We start from the raw sequence: 19,230 nt of genomic DNA on the forward strand, positions 1-19,230 counted from the left end.
ATACTGAAACCCTTCCATCATGGGGGAAACCCCCCCCCCCCCGCTTGATGTGGTTAATAATACTTATGGCCTCACATACAGGAAAGTAAACTGGCCTCCACAGTTCTGCTCTTCATTTGAGAGCTCTTAATTACACAGAGAGCATTTTGGAATGCATTAAGTGCAACCCAGTCCTATAAGAAATAGAATGGTAATTAACAGTTTCACATGGGGCTTTTATTTGCAGAAACTAAATGCATCTAGTTCATCTGAAGGTAGCACAGTTGACGTTGGAGTCCCCCCAGTTGGAGAGCAACCTGAAGCCGAACCAGAAGAATCTCTTGAACCAGAAGCCTGTTTTACAGAAGGTGAGGAATATAAAAAATTGAAACTACTTTGTTTGGGGGAGCATTTTGTTTTTGCTTATCTGTATTCCTGCCCTGTTATGCTAGCAATGATATAAGTTGTGCACAACTTCAGATCCAGCGTTTGCTTCCAAGGTAAACACTGTTGGTCTGTTACCCAGAATTGCTTCTTGTGACCCAGCAACCCTATGAATATTTGACAAATTTCTCTCATCCAGCTTACAAAAAAAATTCCTAGAAAAAAGTAATCCAAGTTAATATATATTTATGCTTTGGGTGTTTTTGTTTTTTGATTTCACACTTACGGAGTCCTGTGGAGGCAAAATTTTTGTGGGAAGAATTAATCCTCTGATGCTACTTCTAAACTACACATGGTTAGCTTATTCTTAATGAGGAAGAGTTGTGTGTGTTTAATTCAAACGTAATCAGGCTTATTATACAGAGCACAAACAGGAACACAAATTGCTTTATACATCACAAGAAACAAAATGCTGCAGTTTGTAGTGTCAGTCAGTCATGCCTTCTTTCAGGATGCACAGTTGCATTTCTCAATCTCAAATTGTCAGCCAGTATTCTGTAGCCACTTGAGTATGCTCAGTCCTCCTCATTGGGCTGTCCTTTTTCTTAAAAGAAATTGTACCTCTGCAGACTGTAGGGTTCTGCAAACTTTAGGTTTCTCCCTACCCTGGTGATGCCTCACTCTTGCGAGTGAATGGTGCCATTTTGTTTCTATAAGAGCCCACACTCAAAAATTGTATTGTGTTGGGACACAACGTACATATTGTATTATACAGTGAAATAAGTAGATCTGTTCCAAATGGGATCCACTTGGAGATTTCACGGCATGTACAATAGATTAAGCTGGCCTATCTTCCTTCCCCCTCCCCCCTCCCCGAACAACTGAGCCGACTTGAGTGAGTTTTAATTTTAATGGACAAACTATTTTAGAACTGTATTTTAGTATAGAATATATTCTACTCAAGACTGACCATAGAAAATGTTGTTAATTAACTGTAGCTTCAGAATAACTTACTATGCTACTCTCATTTGTCACATCCTCCTGCCGCATTTTGCCAGGCTGTGTTCGGAAGTTCAAGTGCTGCCAAGTCAGCGTAGAAGATGGGAAAGGAAAACTATGGTGGAATCTTCGGAAGACCTGCTACAAAATAGTAGAACATAATTGGTTTGAGACTTTTATTGTCTTCATGATTCTTCTCAGCAGTGGTGCTCTGGTAATTTTGAAAACCGTTCTTTACCACAGAACCTTAGAGAGCAATCCATAGAGTTGTGTCAGGGGAGGGTGACCAAAGATGGAATAACCACCTTTTCCAGTGCTCTCCTGAGTTCATACACTGGCAAGGCAGAAGGGAGGAAAATTCATGTTCAGGAGGCTGAGTTAGTTTTCACTACTGGTGCCAACCATAGAGGACCCTTTCAGAGCCCTAGCACCCACACAAAAATAATAATTGGGTGCTTGGCACCCACACTACGGGCTCCAACGCAACCTCCGAGGCAACGTTGGAGGTCTCGTAAGGCCTCGTACATGGCCTCCAAGACCCTGCCAGACCTCAGAAGCAACAGCCAAGGCCCTGCCTGTCACGACATTATGTCGCAGGTGCCATTGGGCACCCATAAGGCCCAAGTTGGTGCCCCTGGGTTTCACCTGATCTCCTTGGTTTATTTCGTTTCCATTGTTTCCAATGTTTATACCTTCTTTCCAATGCCTGGGCTATTTATGGATAGCTTTACACCATCACTATCAATGAGTCAGGGCTACACTGTCCACTGACAGAAGGAGTTGGATTAGGGTAGCACATAGAACAAGAAAGGCAAAGTGGGCCAAGTAACATGAAGATACAGGAAGAAGGAGTGGGGAAAACCCAGCCAGATGGGCAGGGTATAAATAATTATTTTTTATTATTATTATTATTATTATTATTATTATTATTATTATTATTATTTCTGCTAGAATCTGTTGACATGAATTGAAACAAGTCTTGACATCATACCAGGCAGGTGTGTCTGGGAACACAAGAGTTCCAACAGACATTTTCTGTTCCACTTCATTCCTCAGTAGTACTTATCTGGAACATTATGTGTAGATATGGATGCTGCACTTTAAGAGGAATGTAGGCAAAACAAGGTGTTCAGAGGAGGGCAGTGAATATTGTCAAGGGCATGGAAAACAAGTACTGTGAGAAAAAGCTGAAAGAACTGGGTATGTTTATTTTAAAGAGGAAACATAGTAGTACTTCCTTTAAATTCCTGGGAGTTTGCCTTAGTGAAGACCTCACTTGGAAAAACAGTATAACTCAGGTGATTAGGAAGGCCCAACAGAGACTCAGGGTCCTGCGAAAGAACAGTGTGGTACGTTGGCTTGAAAGCCACGGACAGAAAGTCTTTACAGAGGGTGGTGAACACAGCACATGATATCATGGGCTGTCCCCTGAGTCCGCTAAATGACATCATAAGGGATCGATGCCTTAGGAGAGCAAGAAAAATACTCAGGGACAATTCACACCCTGGCCAGCACCTCTTTAATCTTCTGCCCTCGGGCAGGAGATTAGAAGTATAATCAGTCATACCAACAGGCTAAAAAACAGTTTCTATCCGTGGGCTGTTAGGCTGCTGAATGGAAAATAATATAGTGCAACTGACTTTCGGGGTTAGTATGTTGTGCGACAAGAACACAGAGTGCAATGCGACTGAGTGTTTGGGGAGGGAGGGGGAGGGAGGCTCGGTTAATTTCACTGTACACAGGTTGTACATTGACAATAAAGGTATTATTATTACTTCACCCAAATTCCTGAAGGGTGGTCCCATATAAGAAGATAAAGTCACAGAAGACTTTGGTTGAACATTAAGAGAAACTTCTTGATGGTAAGAAGTTTAACAATGGAGATGGGACAGCCATCAGTTTGGAACGTTCCAGCTCTAGATTTTGTGCACTGTACAGGTGTTGCGCTAGAGATCCCACAAGGTCTTCTCCAACAATGTGACCCTTAACTGCTGAATAATAATAATTCTGCAGAATGGAGGAAAGGAAGACAGGGAGCTGCTTTGGAAGGTTAAACGATGTACATCTAGCCCAATATTTTCTACTGTGGCTTGTAGCAGCTCTCCAGGGTCTCAAAAAGACCCATTACTTGCTACCTAAACATTGTAACTTGGTCCTCCTGTGTGCAAAGCATGTTATCGTTCCTTCCCCCATGAATGTCAAACAACAGAGAGGAAGAGGGGACTGAATTTTCAAATACTAGAAAGGGAAACAAAAATAATTCAAAGATTAATGTCAAACTAAAATCCATCCAATATGTGTGTGTGTATTCGTCTACAGGCTTTTGAAGACATATATATTGAACAGCGCAAGACTATCAAGACCATGCTGGAGTATGCTGACAAGGTCTTCACGTACATCTTCATTCTGGAAATGCTTCTGAAGTGGGTGGCCTATGGCTTTCAAATGTATTTCACCAATGCCTGGTGCTGGCTGGATTTCCTCATTGTTGATGTACGTATTCTTTTTCTGTGAGCTGAATACGCAATCTACCTTTATGAAAATGAGTTATGGTGAATTAACTACAGTTACTGTGCCATGGATTCTTTTCTATTTTGTATGAATTGTGGAGTAAAGTGAACACATTTGCAAGAATCACGAGTAACTTTAATCCAGAATTGCATAATAGGATGGTATAATGTGAACAAAAGCAGTGTGGCCACTACTTGCAGAAACCAGGGATGTAATTACTTCCAGAAAATAGCCATTTGGGCCTTAGTAGTGTGGTGATCTGGCTGGGGTAATTCTTTTCGTGCTGCGGCATTGACGAAACCACTCCGAACTAGTACAAGCTGAATTTACCAGTTAAACAGAAGAAATTGCTATATGAATTTAATAAAAAAATGTGTCCTCCCCCATGTCATTAAGAAAAACTTCAGAGATAATGAAATCTATATCTACCTGTAATGGCATGGTCCAAAGCTAGATCCAGATCCATCCACTAGCATTCTGTGCGCGCGCACCTTTTGGGGCTATATTTTGGAATCCATGGTAAAGTTGTGGATGGTGTCCATAGCAAAACTCTGGATTGTAGTCAACATGGATCTATACAACAGGGACACCTACACACTTAGTCTTCCATAGATTGAGAACCCTGATGCTGTGGGTGCCCTGATCCGATGGAAGCCTATATGCATAGGTGTCTACGTATGAAAACTCTCCTTTTGCTCAACATGTGGAAGTTGCAGGTGGGGCTGGGGAAGCTGCACAATGTTTGGGACAGGGCCAGCAGCAGGGCTCTGCATCGACTTCAACACACGGAGCCCTGTTGCGTGATTGATGCAAGAAGGGGGCTTTGGTTAGAAAACACTGCATCAAATCCCTTGCAACATGCAGCAGTTTGCATAAACTGCCATGCAGCCTGACATAACATCCCAGTTCAAAAGACAGGCACTTCTACTTCGTCTTACACCTGAATGCAAACAACTGCATGCATAATTCAGGGTTTGAAAATTATGCCCTGGAACAAGTGGCAGGCATTTTAAGCATGGTCTTGCATGTCACCTTAGAAACGGCATTAGCGTTGCTCAGTCGAAAATCGAATTATGTAGAAGCACTTCCCCTCAATCCAGAAGAAGCTGTTCACTTTGTAGAGACAGTGTGCGTGCCTTTTCCCTTCCTGCACACAAGACACCGTTAAAATGCCAAAATATGTTCCATTGCATATGTTCCTCCAACATTTCTCCAATGAAAATAGGGACGTCCTGTAATGATAATTTTACTATTTATACCCCACACATTTTACTGGGTTGCCCCAGCCACTCTGGGCAGCTTCCAACATACATAAAAACATAATAAAGCATTAAACATTTTTTTAAAAAATCCCTATACAGGATTGCCTTCAGACGGCTCGGGGGTTGGATAGCTCCATACCCTCCAACATTTCTCCAGTGAAAATCGGGACATCCTAAGGGAAAGTGGGACATTCTGGGCGGGATTAAGTCAGAAACCAGGATGGCTTCTCTAAATCAAGGACGTCCCTGGAAAATAGGGACACTTGGTGGGTCTGCCATTGCATAGTGGCAGATAACCTGTTTAAATTCACTAGCTGGGCCAAGGCAAAATTCTTTTTCAAACTCTTCTATAATGAGAATAACTAAAGCATTTACCTTTGTGTCCATTTTATCATGAGGTGCCCTTTGAGCCATTTGTTCTGCTACAGTGAATGACTGAAATGATCTCTGCAAAGTTATAGAAAAAGTATGTGCTGATTCTTATATGTGTTATATAGCTTACAGATGAATTTCTTTTTTCTTCATGTGCAGGTCTCTTTAGTTAGCTTAACAGCTAATGCCTTGGGCTACTCTGAACTTGGCGCCATTAAATCACTGAGGACTTTAAGGGCTTTGAGACCCCTAAGAGCTTTATCACGATTTGAAGGAATGAGGGTAAGAAAACATGGAAAGAGCTTAACGTAACGTACAAAACCATCATGATCATCTTCTGGATGGCATATTAAGAATATGAGAAGCAAAGTTTTCGGTAGAAATCCAGGATTTTACAAAGTGGCCCAGGGCAGCAAGCAGCCTTCTCTCTCAGCCTCCTGAGAAGAATAGTTTATTTTTAAAAAAGCTAAAGTTCAGTTCTTCTCTTGTATTATTTTACTTTCCATATTTTTTAATTAACTATGAATTGTCAACTTCTTGATTATATTTTAAAAGCTTGGTTTTAAGCATCTGGTATTCTTTACCTTGTAAAGGGATGCGGGTGGCGCTGTGGGTAAAACCTCAGCGCCTAGGACTTGCCGATCGCATGGTTGGCGGTTCGAATCCCCGCAGCGGGGTGTGCTCCCGTCGTTCGGTCCCAGCGCCTGCCAACCTAGCAGTTCGAAAGCACCCCCGGGTGCAAGTAGATAAATAAGGACTGCTTACCAGCGGGAAGGTAAACGGCGTTCCGTGTGCTGTGCTGGCTCGCCAGATGCAGCTTGTCACGCTGGCCACGTGACCCGGAAGTGTCTGCGGACAGCGCTGGCTCCCGGCCTCTAGAGTGAGATGGGTGCACAACCCTAGAGTCTGTCAAGACTGGCCCAAACGGGCAGGGGTACCTTTACCTTTACCTTTATTCTTACCTTGATGCATCTAAATGTATGTGCACATGCATATGATTTGCAGGCATATGCATTAATAATACATATTACATAACACATAATAATACATATGTATTAATAATACATATTGGGAGGAGCTCAGTGTAGTGCTAAGAAGTTTGTTCCATCAAATCTTGACAGTCATGGGATCAGCTGATAGCTCCTCTTATGAATCAATATCTATTAGAAATCAGAAGGTGGAAACAGAATGGTGGTAATCAGTGAGGCTTCCAAAGACCTGGAATCAGGTTGCGGTATCCAAATTTACAGATAACACCCAATGATTGAGAATGACAAAATCCCAAGAGTGCCAACAGGAAGAAGAAATCCTCCATAGCTTTCTTGTATTTAAACTGAATGTTTACATTCCTATTCTGAAACCTTTAACATATTGATAATGTACATGAGAAGGTTTTTTTAACATCCAAAAGAAAATAACTGCACTAGCAGTTTAATAATAATAATAATTCTGTTTAATAATAATAATAATAATAATTTAGTATTTATACCCCGCCCATCTGGCTGGGTTTCCCCAGCCACTCTGCCACTCTGGGCGGCTCCCAACAGAATATTAAAAACAGAATAATAATAATAATAATAATAATAATAATAATAATAATAGAAATATCTGATATATGTGTGCTATTCTACATTGGGCACAGCCCCCTAAATTTAAAGTAATTGGCATGCCTTTTGCCACCTCGAGTACCACCTATACCTGGGGCCCTATACTCCACATGTCTTGCTGGCAGATGATAGCATATCTCTGGCACCATATTTTGAGCTTGTCAAAGGATTCATACCGCAAGGGAGTGGTGTTGCTGCAGGACTCAGAAAGGGGGGAATGTAGGTCAGCTTTTGAAATGCAGCAGTAATGGAGGGAATAATGTGACTGATCATGCAGCTAAAGGAGAGGCATATTTCCCACAGACTCTGCGCTGCCTGTGCCTTGAAGCCAGCTGTCCACTACACCGTGTAATAATACATTTATTTGTCTGTCTGTGTACGTATGGATTTATTTATTTATCACCGTTTTTAAAAAGAAGATGGGTAACCCTATTTTTAAGAGAGGATGGAAATGGAATAAAAGTGTGCTAAACAATACAGTGCTATATTAAATGCTGGCTGTTGGGTGCTTACCAAAATTAAAAATGAAGCAGAACTTATCGTTTGCCAACAGCAGCCACATGGGTCACTCACACTGAGCCGTTCTTTCGCCTTCCAATTCTACAATTCTGATCTGCACTATTGGCATTGGTGCAGATGCTAACCAAGTGGCTTAAATGACCAGCGTGGCTGCAGCCTGCATATGTTACGAGCTCCAGCCACACAGAAGTGTTTTCCTTGCTGACTCTGTTACCAGGGTAACATATTAACCAGGCTGCGAAACTATACTTCATATACTTCTGCTGCTTGTCTATGGCACAATGACTATCCTTCTCAGCTGCCTGCAGAGATTTCTATGAAGCACATGGCAAAAGTGATCTGTTCTGATATGAAATGCCAAAGCGAGGGGATACTTCATTTTCAGAAGTGTTAAAACTCAAACTTCCTTGAAAGACACTTCTTCTGACCTATGACCTCAACTGTGTGTTGGAGTATGGTGCTCTAGGTGGCTTAGACCAGGGTTTGCTAACCTTCTGAGGCTAATTTGAACTTTTAAGAAATCATTGTGAGCGTTGCTCTCAAAATGTCTGCTGTAGGGGTATGGCATTACACAAAATGCCCCATCTGAAAGCAAAAAAAGAGGCATCACTCTGTCAAAATTAGATGTGCTAAACTCTCTTCCCTCACCAAATTGCAAACGTTGGCTTTCATGAGATGTTTTGCTGCTTTTATTTTTCTACATGATGTACTCTTTATATGTTTGGAAAATACAAACTGTGTATCGCTCCTATGTTTGGTAACTATCTGTAGTTGGCATTTCTCTCCTAATGTTCTGTTTCTTAGTTCCAATGGTCGGACTGGTTTCCCTACCCCCATTGTATTACACTTCCTTGCTTTCTTTGGTTTTTATCATACTTACATTTCTTCCATGAGTTATGAAGGGCACATGTATAATGAAGGTTTCAGAAGTTTTTAAAATTTATTTCAGAAATCCTCACCCAACATTGATAAAGCATCTCCTTTTTTTGCAGTTACACAGTCAAACTTACTTTCTATGGTGTCATTTGTTTTATAGGTGGTAGTGAATGCCCTCTTGGGAGCAATCCCATCGATCATGAATGTGCTTCTCGTATGTCTTATATTCTGGTTAATCTTCAGCATTATGGGAGTCAATCTCTTTGCTGGGAAGTTCTACCACTGCATTAATACCACAACAGGGGACATGTTTAGCATCGATGAAGTTGACAACCAAACACAGTGTGAAGAGCTCATAGAAAGAAATGAAACCGCCCGGTGGAAAAATGTGAAAGTCAACTTTGATAACGTGGGCCTTGGTTACCTCTCTTTGCTTCAAGTAGTAAGTGGTTGTTATTCCTAGAATTCTTAAAGTTAACTTCTTCTTTAAAGAAAAAAGAAAAAAAAGTTTAGCTGTGCTTTCTTTTATGCTGTCTTATTTTTACTGGAAAAATACCACTAAGCTAAAATTTCTCAGAAGTGATTTCCCCCCCAAAATACTTTTCTTTTTCCCATTCTCCCACTTCACAACAGAAGGCCACTTTGCCAAGTTGGTTCCAAACATTCTCCGCCATTTTTTTCATTCAAGCTTTAGGAGAAAGACCCTTGTTCTGTGGCAGAGCACCTGCTTTGTATGCAGAAGGTCACTAGTTCAGTCCCTGGCATCTTCATGTCAGACTGGGAATGTGTTATGTACTGAAGTTCTCACCCTGGGCCAGCAGGGGGATACTGTAGATAGTTATGCAAATAAGGGATCGAAAGTGACGTTCAGTGATTGGATAGTTTTAGAAAGTTGTTACAGTAGCGTTGTACTGGAGCTCTATATAAGCAGGCTGACTGAACCCTTCAGTTCTGTTCTGGCCTGTGAATAAACAAGAGCTGTTTGAAGAATCACTGTGTCGTCGGATATGTTCACCCACAACTTAACTGAATGTCTCCAGTTTGAAACCCCATAGAGCAGCTCTTAGCTGCCACAGACAATGCTGAGCTAGGTGGACCAGTGATATAAGGCAGCTTCCTATGTCTTTTATGTTTTTGGCAGCAGACACCATTTTCCGACCACAGTGCCGTGGAATGACACTAAGTCTGGGGCACAATGAAGGGTGGAAAATGGTGGCCATGCGTCTGACGCAATTGCTTCTACTGCTACAATCGCTGCTACCACTTTGACCAAACAACAGCAATGAGACCTTAGGAGGGAAAGAAAGAACTATCACCAAGAACTTCCCCTCCTAAGAAAATTTGGTAAAATTATGTCTTCCCAATGCATCTGCACAGAAACAGACTTGAGAATTTCAAGACGCTATCTAAACACAGCTTAGCGTTAAATTGAAGTGGGAAATCTGCCTACAGTGAACCAGCAGACTGTCTGATCTCAAAATGCATATATTTGCAACATTGTTGAGAAATCGGAACATTATGTCCAGGCAGTATTGAACTTTGATCTGAAATAGACACATAGGAGCACACAGTCCAGTGCAAATCTTAACTAAATCTTCAATAAAGCTATGATTATTTGTAAAATATGTACACAGAGGCATTCGTTCATTAATGCATGTCAATGGCATTATCTATTTATGTTTTAAAACGTTTTTAAAAGAAATTCTCCAGGGTGGGGTATTTCTGGCCCTCCAGATGTTGCTGGACTACAACTCTATCATATCTGACCATTGGCGAAGCTGGCTGGGCCTGATGGGAGTTGGAGTCCAACAACATCTGGAAGGCCTTAGTCCTAACATACAGTTTGTAAAGTATTTTAAATCTTATTCATTCAGCTAGAAATTAATAGGATGTTGTCCCAGGCCACCTTGAACGGATTTATCCAGCCCTAATACATACATAGTATGCTTTTGTTCCTTGGTTGCCAAATTGTTTATGAAGTGCAGGCATTAAAAAAGGTGTTCTATTTTCAGGCCACCTTCAAAGGTTGGATGGATATTATGTATGCAGCTGTGGATTCACGAAATGTAAGTGCACTGCCATGGCACAAGCACACTTGTGCACTCAGATTTCACACAACTATTATTTCAATTCTAATTTCTCAGGGTTGCTTCCCCTACCCATCGCCACTGCCTTTTATTTTGAAATTTGCTGTCTGCAGGCCCCAAAGGGCTGTTACTTCTCCACAATTGATTTGTCTCTTAGTCTCCACTGGTTGTCTTGCCTATTCTCCCTGCCTCAGTCTGCACTGCTACTTTCCGCTCTCTGATCAGTCTGTCTTCTGTTCGATCCTTAACTATACATGAGTCTGAAAGGTTCTCATTAAGAGTTAGGAGGTAGATAGATATTCAAACACATTGTCATTGCTGAACAGTTACGGGCAGAAAAATCACTGCAAGACATCATTCCAAAAATAGGAATTGTATAACAACAAATCCTGGGTAACAGTATAGATTGATATCAGGGGTGCCAATGGGGTGCCATCCAGATGTTTTAGACTACGACTCCCATCATCCCTAGCCATTGGACATGCTGGCTGGGGCTGATGGGAGTTGGATTCCACAACATCTGGAGGGTCCAACATTGGATACTCCTACTTTAGATTATTATTATTTTTTAAAAAGTCACCCTGCAATAATTTTCCATGTATTTCTTAGTGTAATTGGCATTTGTTGTTATCTCATGCTCCTTCCTTATTTATTTTTCTCCACTGTCTCTCCCCTTTTGTGTATCTGCCATCTTCTCTAGTATTCCTTTACTATATTATTCTGTAGACCTTGATTGCCTTTAACCAATATTTATGTATTCATTTATTACATTTATATCCTTCCTGTCTGCCCTGGAGCTCAATGCAGCTCCCATTTGCTTTCCCATTTGATCCTCACAATGGCCCTGTGAGGTAGAGTTAGAAAAAGAGCCAGTGACTGCCCAAGGTCTCTCTCACACACAAAGTTTCATGGCTGAGGTGGGATTTGAAGCTGGGCATCTCCAGTCCTAGACCAGCACTCTAATCACGACTCTATCCAGAGTTAGCAAAAGCCATATGAGTCTAGATTGAAATCCAGATAGGTAATGGAACTAAGGTGGAGGAGCAGAGAGAGAAAATGTTGAATTATAACTCAGAGCAAAAAGATAGGTGAATTGTTCAATGTTGTGTACCAATATATTTCGGTTTAGAGTTTTCCATTTGTAGCTGTGAAGTCAAAATAAATTCTGGGGAAGCGCAGGTCTGTGGCAATTTTAAATAATTATACTGGATAATAGCTAATTATATTAAATGTTGGCTTAATGTATGTTTCCTTAAAATGTCTTTGTAGGTGGAGAAGCAACCTCATTATGAGGATAACCTGTATATGTATCTTTACTTTGTCATCTTTATCATCTTTGGATCTTTCTTCACTTTGAACTTATTTATTGGTGTCATCATAGACAATTTTAATCAACAAAAAAAGAAGATAAGTATTCTGTTGCTGTGTTCTGAACGCACTGTCAAGGGTTCAGTGATAATGATTCAGTCTCTGTTGTGCTGTGTTTGCCGTCAAGATTTGCAACTGTGTTGTTTTTTTAAGGAGACTTTTTGTAAGGTTAGGTCCCCCCCACAAAAAAGTGCAGAATGTTCATTTCCAACAAATCCTAAATCTATCTCCATAATCAAAGTGACGTCACTCACTTTGGTTGAACCATATTAGTGAATGGTAATAGTTTGAGGGGCATGCGGAAGGCAGAGGGGAAAAATATATCTGAGGTACACATTTCTTATGAACATCTTCTGAAGACACAGGAAAGCCTTAAGGAAAATAGAGGTTTAGGAGGGACTTTGTGACTATGTGTACTTTATCTGCTGATTTTATCATTTTTCCAACCTCTAAAGGCAAGGCTTTCAATGAAAATCCCCAGGCAAAGGAGCTCCTATGCTTTTGACAGCCATACAATGTGCAGAAAACAATGGGAGGGATTGTAGAGCATGAGAACTAACTTCACACCTTGCTAATGTCACCCAATGAGCCAGTTTTTGCACACTGAAATATACTCGGAGTCGAGAGTGAATTTCATGCTCTTTATTCAGCTCATAGTGGTGAGGAGGAATGGAAGTTCCCCCAGAAAGTCTGCTTTATATACATTATTTACACAAATAAATAATGTAGGCAACCTGATTGGCCTACAGGAGAATCCCAGAATTAGCCAATCACGGGCCCCACGTGATTGGCTAATTCCGGGATTCTCCTGTAGGCCAATCAGGTTGCAGATTCACTTCCACCTGGAGCTGGATTGGGTGGCTCCTGTGGACCAATCAGACTGCTGCATTCTGAATCCTATTGTTCTAGGACCAATCAGACTGCTGCATTTTGGATCCTATTCAACTCAGTACCTAACACACACAGAGAAGCAGCAGAAACCAGTAAAAGTAGACAAACCCATTAAAGACACCAGAGCCTGGTTAGAAAATAAGTTGGCAACCCTTGTTTTGAACCTCATTACACTTAATAAATTAGGGTGCAATCTTAATCCCTTGCTGTCAGCAGCAAGACTTCACAGAGCAGTGCAACCAGGGCTGCATCCACATTCTCAGATCAACCAGAGCAGAAGTGGGGTATTCCCTTCCCGGCCTCCACTCCCAGCACTGTTCCTTCAGTGATGAAAGCAGACTCACGCAAAGGGAATGGCATACTAACATCCTTTCTCTGATCAAAAGAAAGGGGCCGGGATGGCCAGTTTTTGGAAGGGGGTTGCTACTATGTGAGCACATAAGAGTTCCCAAAATAGTAAAGGAAAGGGGGACTAGACTAGGGAATATGTATTTAACTAAGTCTTACTGAGTGTAGACCTAATGAAATTATTGGACCTCAGCAATCAGGTTGGTTGACTTCAGTTGGTGTTGTTGGGTATGACTTACTTCTGTTCAACCCATAAACCTCTGAAAGCAAGGTCTGTGCCTTGTGCCTTGTGAACAGTTAGCCGCACTTTCTCCTATGCCGAGACCCAATGAAAGACGTTGGTTGTTAAGTAAGAATAGATGCAAAATAAAAATAAAAATTGTTTGCTTGCTTAAAAAAAAAAAGAGGTATCCGGTTGTAACCAGGTTTGGTTTCATCCCTTTACTTTGGAGGTCAAGACATCTTTATGACAGAAGAGCAGAAGAAATATTACAATGCAATGAAAAAACTGGGGTCCAAGAAACCACAGAAACCAATACCAAGGCCAGCAGTAAGCCTCATTAAGTTTCCAACCATTATTTACTTATATATCTATCTATATATTAAATAACAATGTCGAGTAATAATAATTATTATTATTATTATTTATTATTCGTACCCCGCCCATCTGGCTGGGCTTCCCCAGCCAGTCTTGGCGGCTTCCACAAAGACCAAAAATACGCTAATATGTCATACATTAAAAACTTCCCTGAACAGGGCTGCCTTAAGATGTCTTCTGAATGTCAGGTAGTTGTTTATCTCTTTGACATCTGATGGGAGGGCGTTAAGTGGGAATGCAGCTGGAACACAGATTTACACTCAGTCAAAATTATATCCAATGCAAGATTAAGAACATATTTCTTAGGCACTGCCCTGAGTGGGCACTAGAAAGGTGGGGAAGAAATATTGTATCTAAATAACTAAGAACATAAGAGGATCCCTGCTGGATTAGATCAAAGGCCCATCTAGTCTACCTTTCTGCTCTCATAATAGATGCCCATGGGAAGCCTGTAGGCAGCACATATGCACAGCTATATGCTTCCTATGCCATTTAGGTAAGGACTTAGAGCTCACACAGGGCGGCCATTGATACACTTCCTTCACATGCCAGTGTTGTCCTGTCCAGGAGGGATAATACTGGCATGGGAAAAACTCATGCCCGTTTGTACCGTAGGGTCTTGTTGCATTACGGCAGAGTTGTGACTGTAAGCCACTCAGCAGCTCCCACTGTACTGAGGAATGGCCCTTAGTGCATCTAGATTTGGTTTTACCTTAAACAGTTTGCCGAAGAATGAATTACAAATGTTCCGTACAAGGTATCTACTGGTAAACTATGTAAATCATGAGATATTTGAATAAGACATTGTTTTCTTCATCTACAGAACAAATTTCAAGGCATGGTCTTTGATTTTGTAACAAAACAAGCCTTTGACATCAGCATCATGATTCTTATCTGCCTTAACATGGTCACCATGATGGTAGAAACAGATGACCAAACTGATGCAATGGAAACTAATCTATACCGAATTAATCTGATCTTCATAGTCCTTTTCACCGGAGAATGTGTCTTGAAACTGATTTCACTCCGCTATTATTATTTCACCATTGGCTGGAACATTTTTGATTTTGTGGTTGTCATTTTATCCATTGTAGGTAAGAAAAATTACAATTCAATAGAACACTAAAATGGTGGTTAATGAAAATTTTGGAAAGTTAATGGGAAATATGAAAAAAAAACCTTTTCAATATCTTAATTAATCTCTAATTGTAATTTTCTGAATACTGTAGAGATCGTTTTCCATTTTAAATGGTGGGTTGCAATTTTTATCATGCTATTAAGATTAGATGTTGCATTCCCTTTTTAAGTAACCTATTTATAATTTTTGTTTTTAGGTATGTTCCTAGCAGAGATTATTGAAAAATACTTTGTATCACCCACCTTGTTCCGAGTGATCCGACTTGCCAGGATAGGTCGCATCCTGCGTCTCATCAAGGGTGCTAAAGGGATCCGCACTCTGCTTTTTGCCTTGATGATGTCTCTCCCTGCCTTGTTCAACATCGGCCTCCTCCTTTTCCTGGTCATGTTCATCTATGCTATATTTGGAATGTCCAACTTTGCCTATGTGAAGAGAGAAGTGGGAATCGATGACATGTTCAACTTTGAAACTTTTGGCAACAGCATGATCTGCCTTTTCCAAATCACCACCTCTGCTGGCTGGGATGGCTTGCTAGCTCCCATTCTCAACAGTGGGCCACCAGACTGTGACCCTAACAAAGACCACCCAGGAAGTTCAGTGAAAGGAGACTGTGGCAATCCTTCTGTTGGGATTTTTTTCTTCGTTAGCTACATTATTATATCATTTTTAGTTGTAGTAAACATGTATATTGCCGTGATTTTGGAGAATTTCAGCGTTGCTACAGAAGAGAGTGCTGAGCCTTTGAGCGAGGACGACTTTGAGATGTTCTATGAAGTTTGGGAAAAGTTTGATCCAGATGCAACTCAGTTCATAGAGTTTAGTAAACTCTCCGATTTTGCAGCTTCACTGGATCCTCCCCTTTTAATACCAAAACCGAACAAAGTTCAGCTTATTGCAATGGATCTGCCCATGGTAAGTGGTGACAGAATTCACTGCCTTGACATCTTGTTTGCTTTCACAAAACGTGTTTTGGGTGAAAGTGATGAAATGGATGCCCTTCGTGTTCAAATGGAAGATCGGTTCATGGCAGCCAATCCTTCAAAAGCTTCTTATGAACCAATTACAACCACATTAAAACGAAAGCAAGAGGACGTATCTGCTGTCATCATTCAGCGAGCCTTCAGGCGCTACCTCTTAAAGATAAAAGTTAAAAAAGTGTCCTGCCTATTTAATAAGGATCGAATCAAAGCTGGAGATGACGCTCTTATCAAAGAAGATATGATCATTGATAAGCTGAATGAGAATTCTACCCCCGAAAAAAATGATATGACCCCTTCCACCACCTCTCCACCTTCCTATGATAGCGTTACAAAGCCTGATAAAGACAAATATGAAAAAGACAAATCAGAAAAGGAAGATAAAGGTAAAGATATCAGGGACAGTAAAAAATGAGCAAAGCGAAGGATTCCCTTTGTGACAAATTGTTTACAGCTTGAGAAAATAGAGTATTATTTCAAAAGGACTCCCAAGTGGAGGTTTATGCCAAACTGACTGTTTTTGCACACACACACACACAAAAAAAACAACCCACACACAAATATATCTATAAATATATATACAAATGTTATATATATACTTAAGGTCAGTGCCTATTAACAAGACAGTGACCCCCTCGTCAATTCCCATGCTGCTGTGTAAAACAGGATGGCAACTTTGACAGGAGGCTACTGTTTTTATTACCAGCTGACACTGCTGAAGAGGAAAGAAAAATGGCTACCCAGACTGTAGGGACCAGTACAAGAGGTGCAAACCTAGAATTTATGTGTGTTTAACATAAAACACTCAAGTACAATAACTGTATCCACTGTTTGCATTCCAACTGCCACCTTTTGCCATATTTTTACAAACAAACAAAAAAATCAGTGTTGGTGAGGTTGTCATTTTTTTAATTCACAGGTTGTTTACTATTATATGTGACTATTTTTGTAAATGGGTTTTATGTTCAGGGGTGGGTGGGTTCAGGGTCAGGGGGACCATGAGGACCAGCTGTTCTGTCTGATTCTCTTGTACAGACAGAAGAAGTGATTTGCATGAAGGCATGCTGCACTTATAGACCATGCATGGAAACAAGTAAGACTTCTTTGCACAAGGGTTTTAAATACTTCCATGTTTCAGGATGGCTCCAGATTCTGAGGTGCTTAATAAAAGTATACATCTTTACGTCTCATCCTGACAATTCTTAAATGTGCCTGTAAGTCTCATAAACTCAACAGTTACTCGACAGAGGTATTTTTGTCCCCTCTATGTACCGTTCCGTTGTCAAGTTGACACGCACGTAACTAAATTTGTAGTTGGATGGGGAAACCGGGTGGGGATTTTTGTTTAAGTGTTCTTTAGGAAACAAAAATGTGTTCATCTGGAGCACTAAACTGGCCAAAAGAGGGGGGAGAAGAACCTGACATTTATAAGTTTGTTTTTGCTTTCTCCTGCAGTATTGTTTAGCCATCTTCTGCTCTCAGCAAGGTTGACACTGTATGTGTCAATGAGATAATGCTGTCTATGTAAATAGTTCTTTTAACCCCGTGGTGCATGTTTGAGCAAAGGAATAATGACCTGTGCACAATATTTATTGCATCAAATATGTACCACAATAACTGTAGTTCGCAAGCCTTGAACAGGAAAATATGATGTATTCTGTACCATTATAAGTAGTTTGGAGGCTATCACTGATGCATGTTGTTTATCTTGCCTTCGCTGCTGTATTTTTCTTGGATTTGTTCAGAAATCTAATATGGGAAGCCATATGTCAGTGGTAAAAGTGAAACAAATTGTTTAACCAGATATCATTCATCATTTCATCAAGCAATAGTTTTCAGCTATTCGGTAAAAAAGAAAAGAAAAGAAAAGAAAAACTTCTTGTTCTGCCCTTACTTTATTCTTCTCTTGAATTTTAAGTGAGTATTGTACAGTGTGTAGCCAGCTGTACACATCATGTTGCAAACTGCTTAAATCTGTTCAAATACATGGTTAGGATTTTCTAAGAAAAAATATAAATAGTGTACAGATGTCATTCAATTTTATTTTTCAGCATTTTGTACATAAATGGCAAAACAAAACTGATCTTCAGGTCGATGTCACAGGCAGTTCTTACTTTCTGTCCATAGCACTTTTTAATTGAAGAACTTCACAAAGTAGAAAAATAATGAAAGGCGAGAATGGGGGTAATGTTAGGTTTCTGGGTTACTTCTTCTTTTTTTTAATTAGTACTGTATTTTTGCACACATCTTAATGTGAATTTTCAGATGGAGTCCAAAATGCACTTGCTTCCAAATAGCTATAACTTGTAATTGAAATGTGGTGGGAAAGATTTGTTTGAATTCCTAGCACTGCCTGCATAAGCAGTTAGTCTTATTATCCATAAAATCCTTGATCTTTTCCAGTGTTTGTTTACATAGACTATTCTTATTCTTGTTGATTCATGCTGCACTAGAAGTCTTCTAAATATTATATGCGGTTCTACAATTATAATTTCTCCCCCTCCACAAGAACCAAGTAGCGAACTTGTATATCTGATCACACCAGGACATTTTCTTTTCCCGTATTCCATTCACAGGCAAAAATTAAATGTTAATTCCTCCTTTTACTGAAACTGTTGACTTTGTGTGTTGGTGAACTGCATGCAGGAAAATGCTATTACCATAAAGAACGGTAAGCCACATTACAGTTGAGCCAAAAGAATAAAGACTTCATTTTTTTTTTATTGTACTTGATGGTTCTGTCTTTGTTTTTTGTTTTCTTTTACTGCAATATATTTTCAGATGGCTGGAATTCTGACCTTAAAGAGATGTTCACAAATATAATAAAAATAAGAGGATTTTGATGTTTCAGTCTTAAACACAGTTACCGGAGCACATCACATTTGGCATGAGAATGTCACTGAAAATGGACTCCTTATGCTGATACACATCTGAGCCATAAAGCGTAGAATAGATGGACTCTTCCACTATAGTCCATCACTATATGACTCTCTGAATCTGTGCCCTTTGTGACAGATCATGTTCATTTTCATTATGAATGGCTAAACAGACTTTCACTTCACATTTCTTACCTCTTACAGGTTTGCATCAGACATGCAGGTACTGTATGTTTGATGACTTGCAGCTTTATAAGTGAGCTGATTCCATGGGAATATTGTGCCTGAGATGGTATGAAAGCTCTGTCCATGGCATTTATTTATTTAAAAGGCTTTACCCCATTCTTTAGCTAGAAAGACAAAACATCTTACATATGATGAGTAACAGAGAATGGAGCCCTTCCCCATATGTTTACAATCAAGAAAACATCACACAAA

The 19,230-nt window shown here is 40.3% G+C and overlaps 1 protein-coding gene across 4 annotated transcripts in view; it reads left to right on the forward strand.

Annotated features, from left to right (window-relative positions):
- The window catches only part of LOC128423441 (sodium channel protein type 2 subunit alpha), a 94,545-nt gene extending 75,907 nt beyond the window's left edge, over positions 1 to 18,638 (forward strand). For all 4 annotated transcript variants that reach the window (XM_053408587.1, XM_053408569.1, XM_053408578.1 and 1 more), the window contains 10 exons: positions 227 to 347; positions 1,422 to 1,576; positions 3,682 to 3,855; positions 5,667 to 5,789; positions 8,670 to 8,951; positions 10,522 to 10,575; positions 11,866 to 12,003; positions 13,649 to 13,753; positions 14,625 to 14,895; positions 15,136 to 18,638. In XM_053408587.1, coding sequence (XP_053264562.1) covers positions 227 to 347; positions 1,422 to 1,576; positions 3,682 to 3,855; positions 5,667 to 5,789; positions 8,670 to 8,951; positions 10,522 to 10,575; positions 11,866 to 12,003; positions 13,649 to 13,753; positions 14,625 to 14,895; positions 15,136 to 16,331 — 2,619 coding nt within the window. In that variant the 3' untranslated portion in view covers positions 16,332 to 18,638. The remainder of the gene's footprint in view (positions 1 to 226; positions 348 to 1,421; positions 1,577 to 3,681; positions 3,856 to 5,666; positions 5,790 to 8,669; positions 8,952 to 10,521; positions 10,576 to 11,865; positions 12,004 to 13,648; positions 13,754 to 14,624; positions 14,896 to 15,135) is intronic.
- Positions 18,639 to 19,230: the final 592 nt, after the last annotated feature.

The sequence above is a fragment of the Podarcis raffonei genome, chromosome 1 (genome assembly GCF_027172205.1).
Source record: "Podarcis raffonei isolate rPodRaf1 chromosome 1, rPodRaf1.pri, whole genome shotgun sequence".
Taxonomy (NCBI): domain Eukaryota; kingdom Metazoa; phylum Chordata; class Lepidosauria; order Squamata; family Lacertidae; genus Podarcis; species Podarcis raffonei.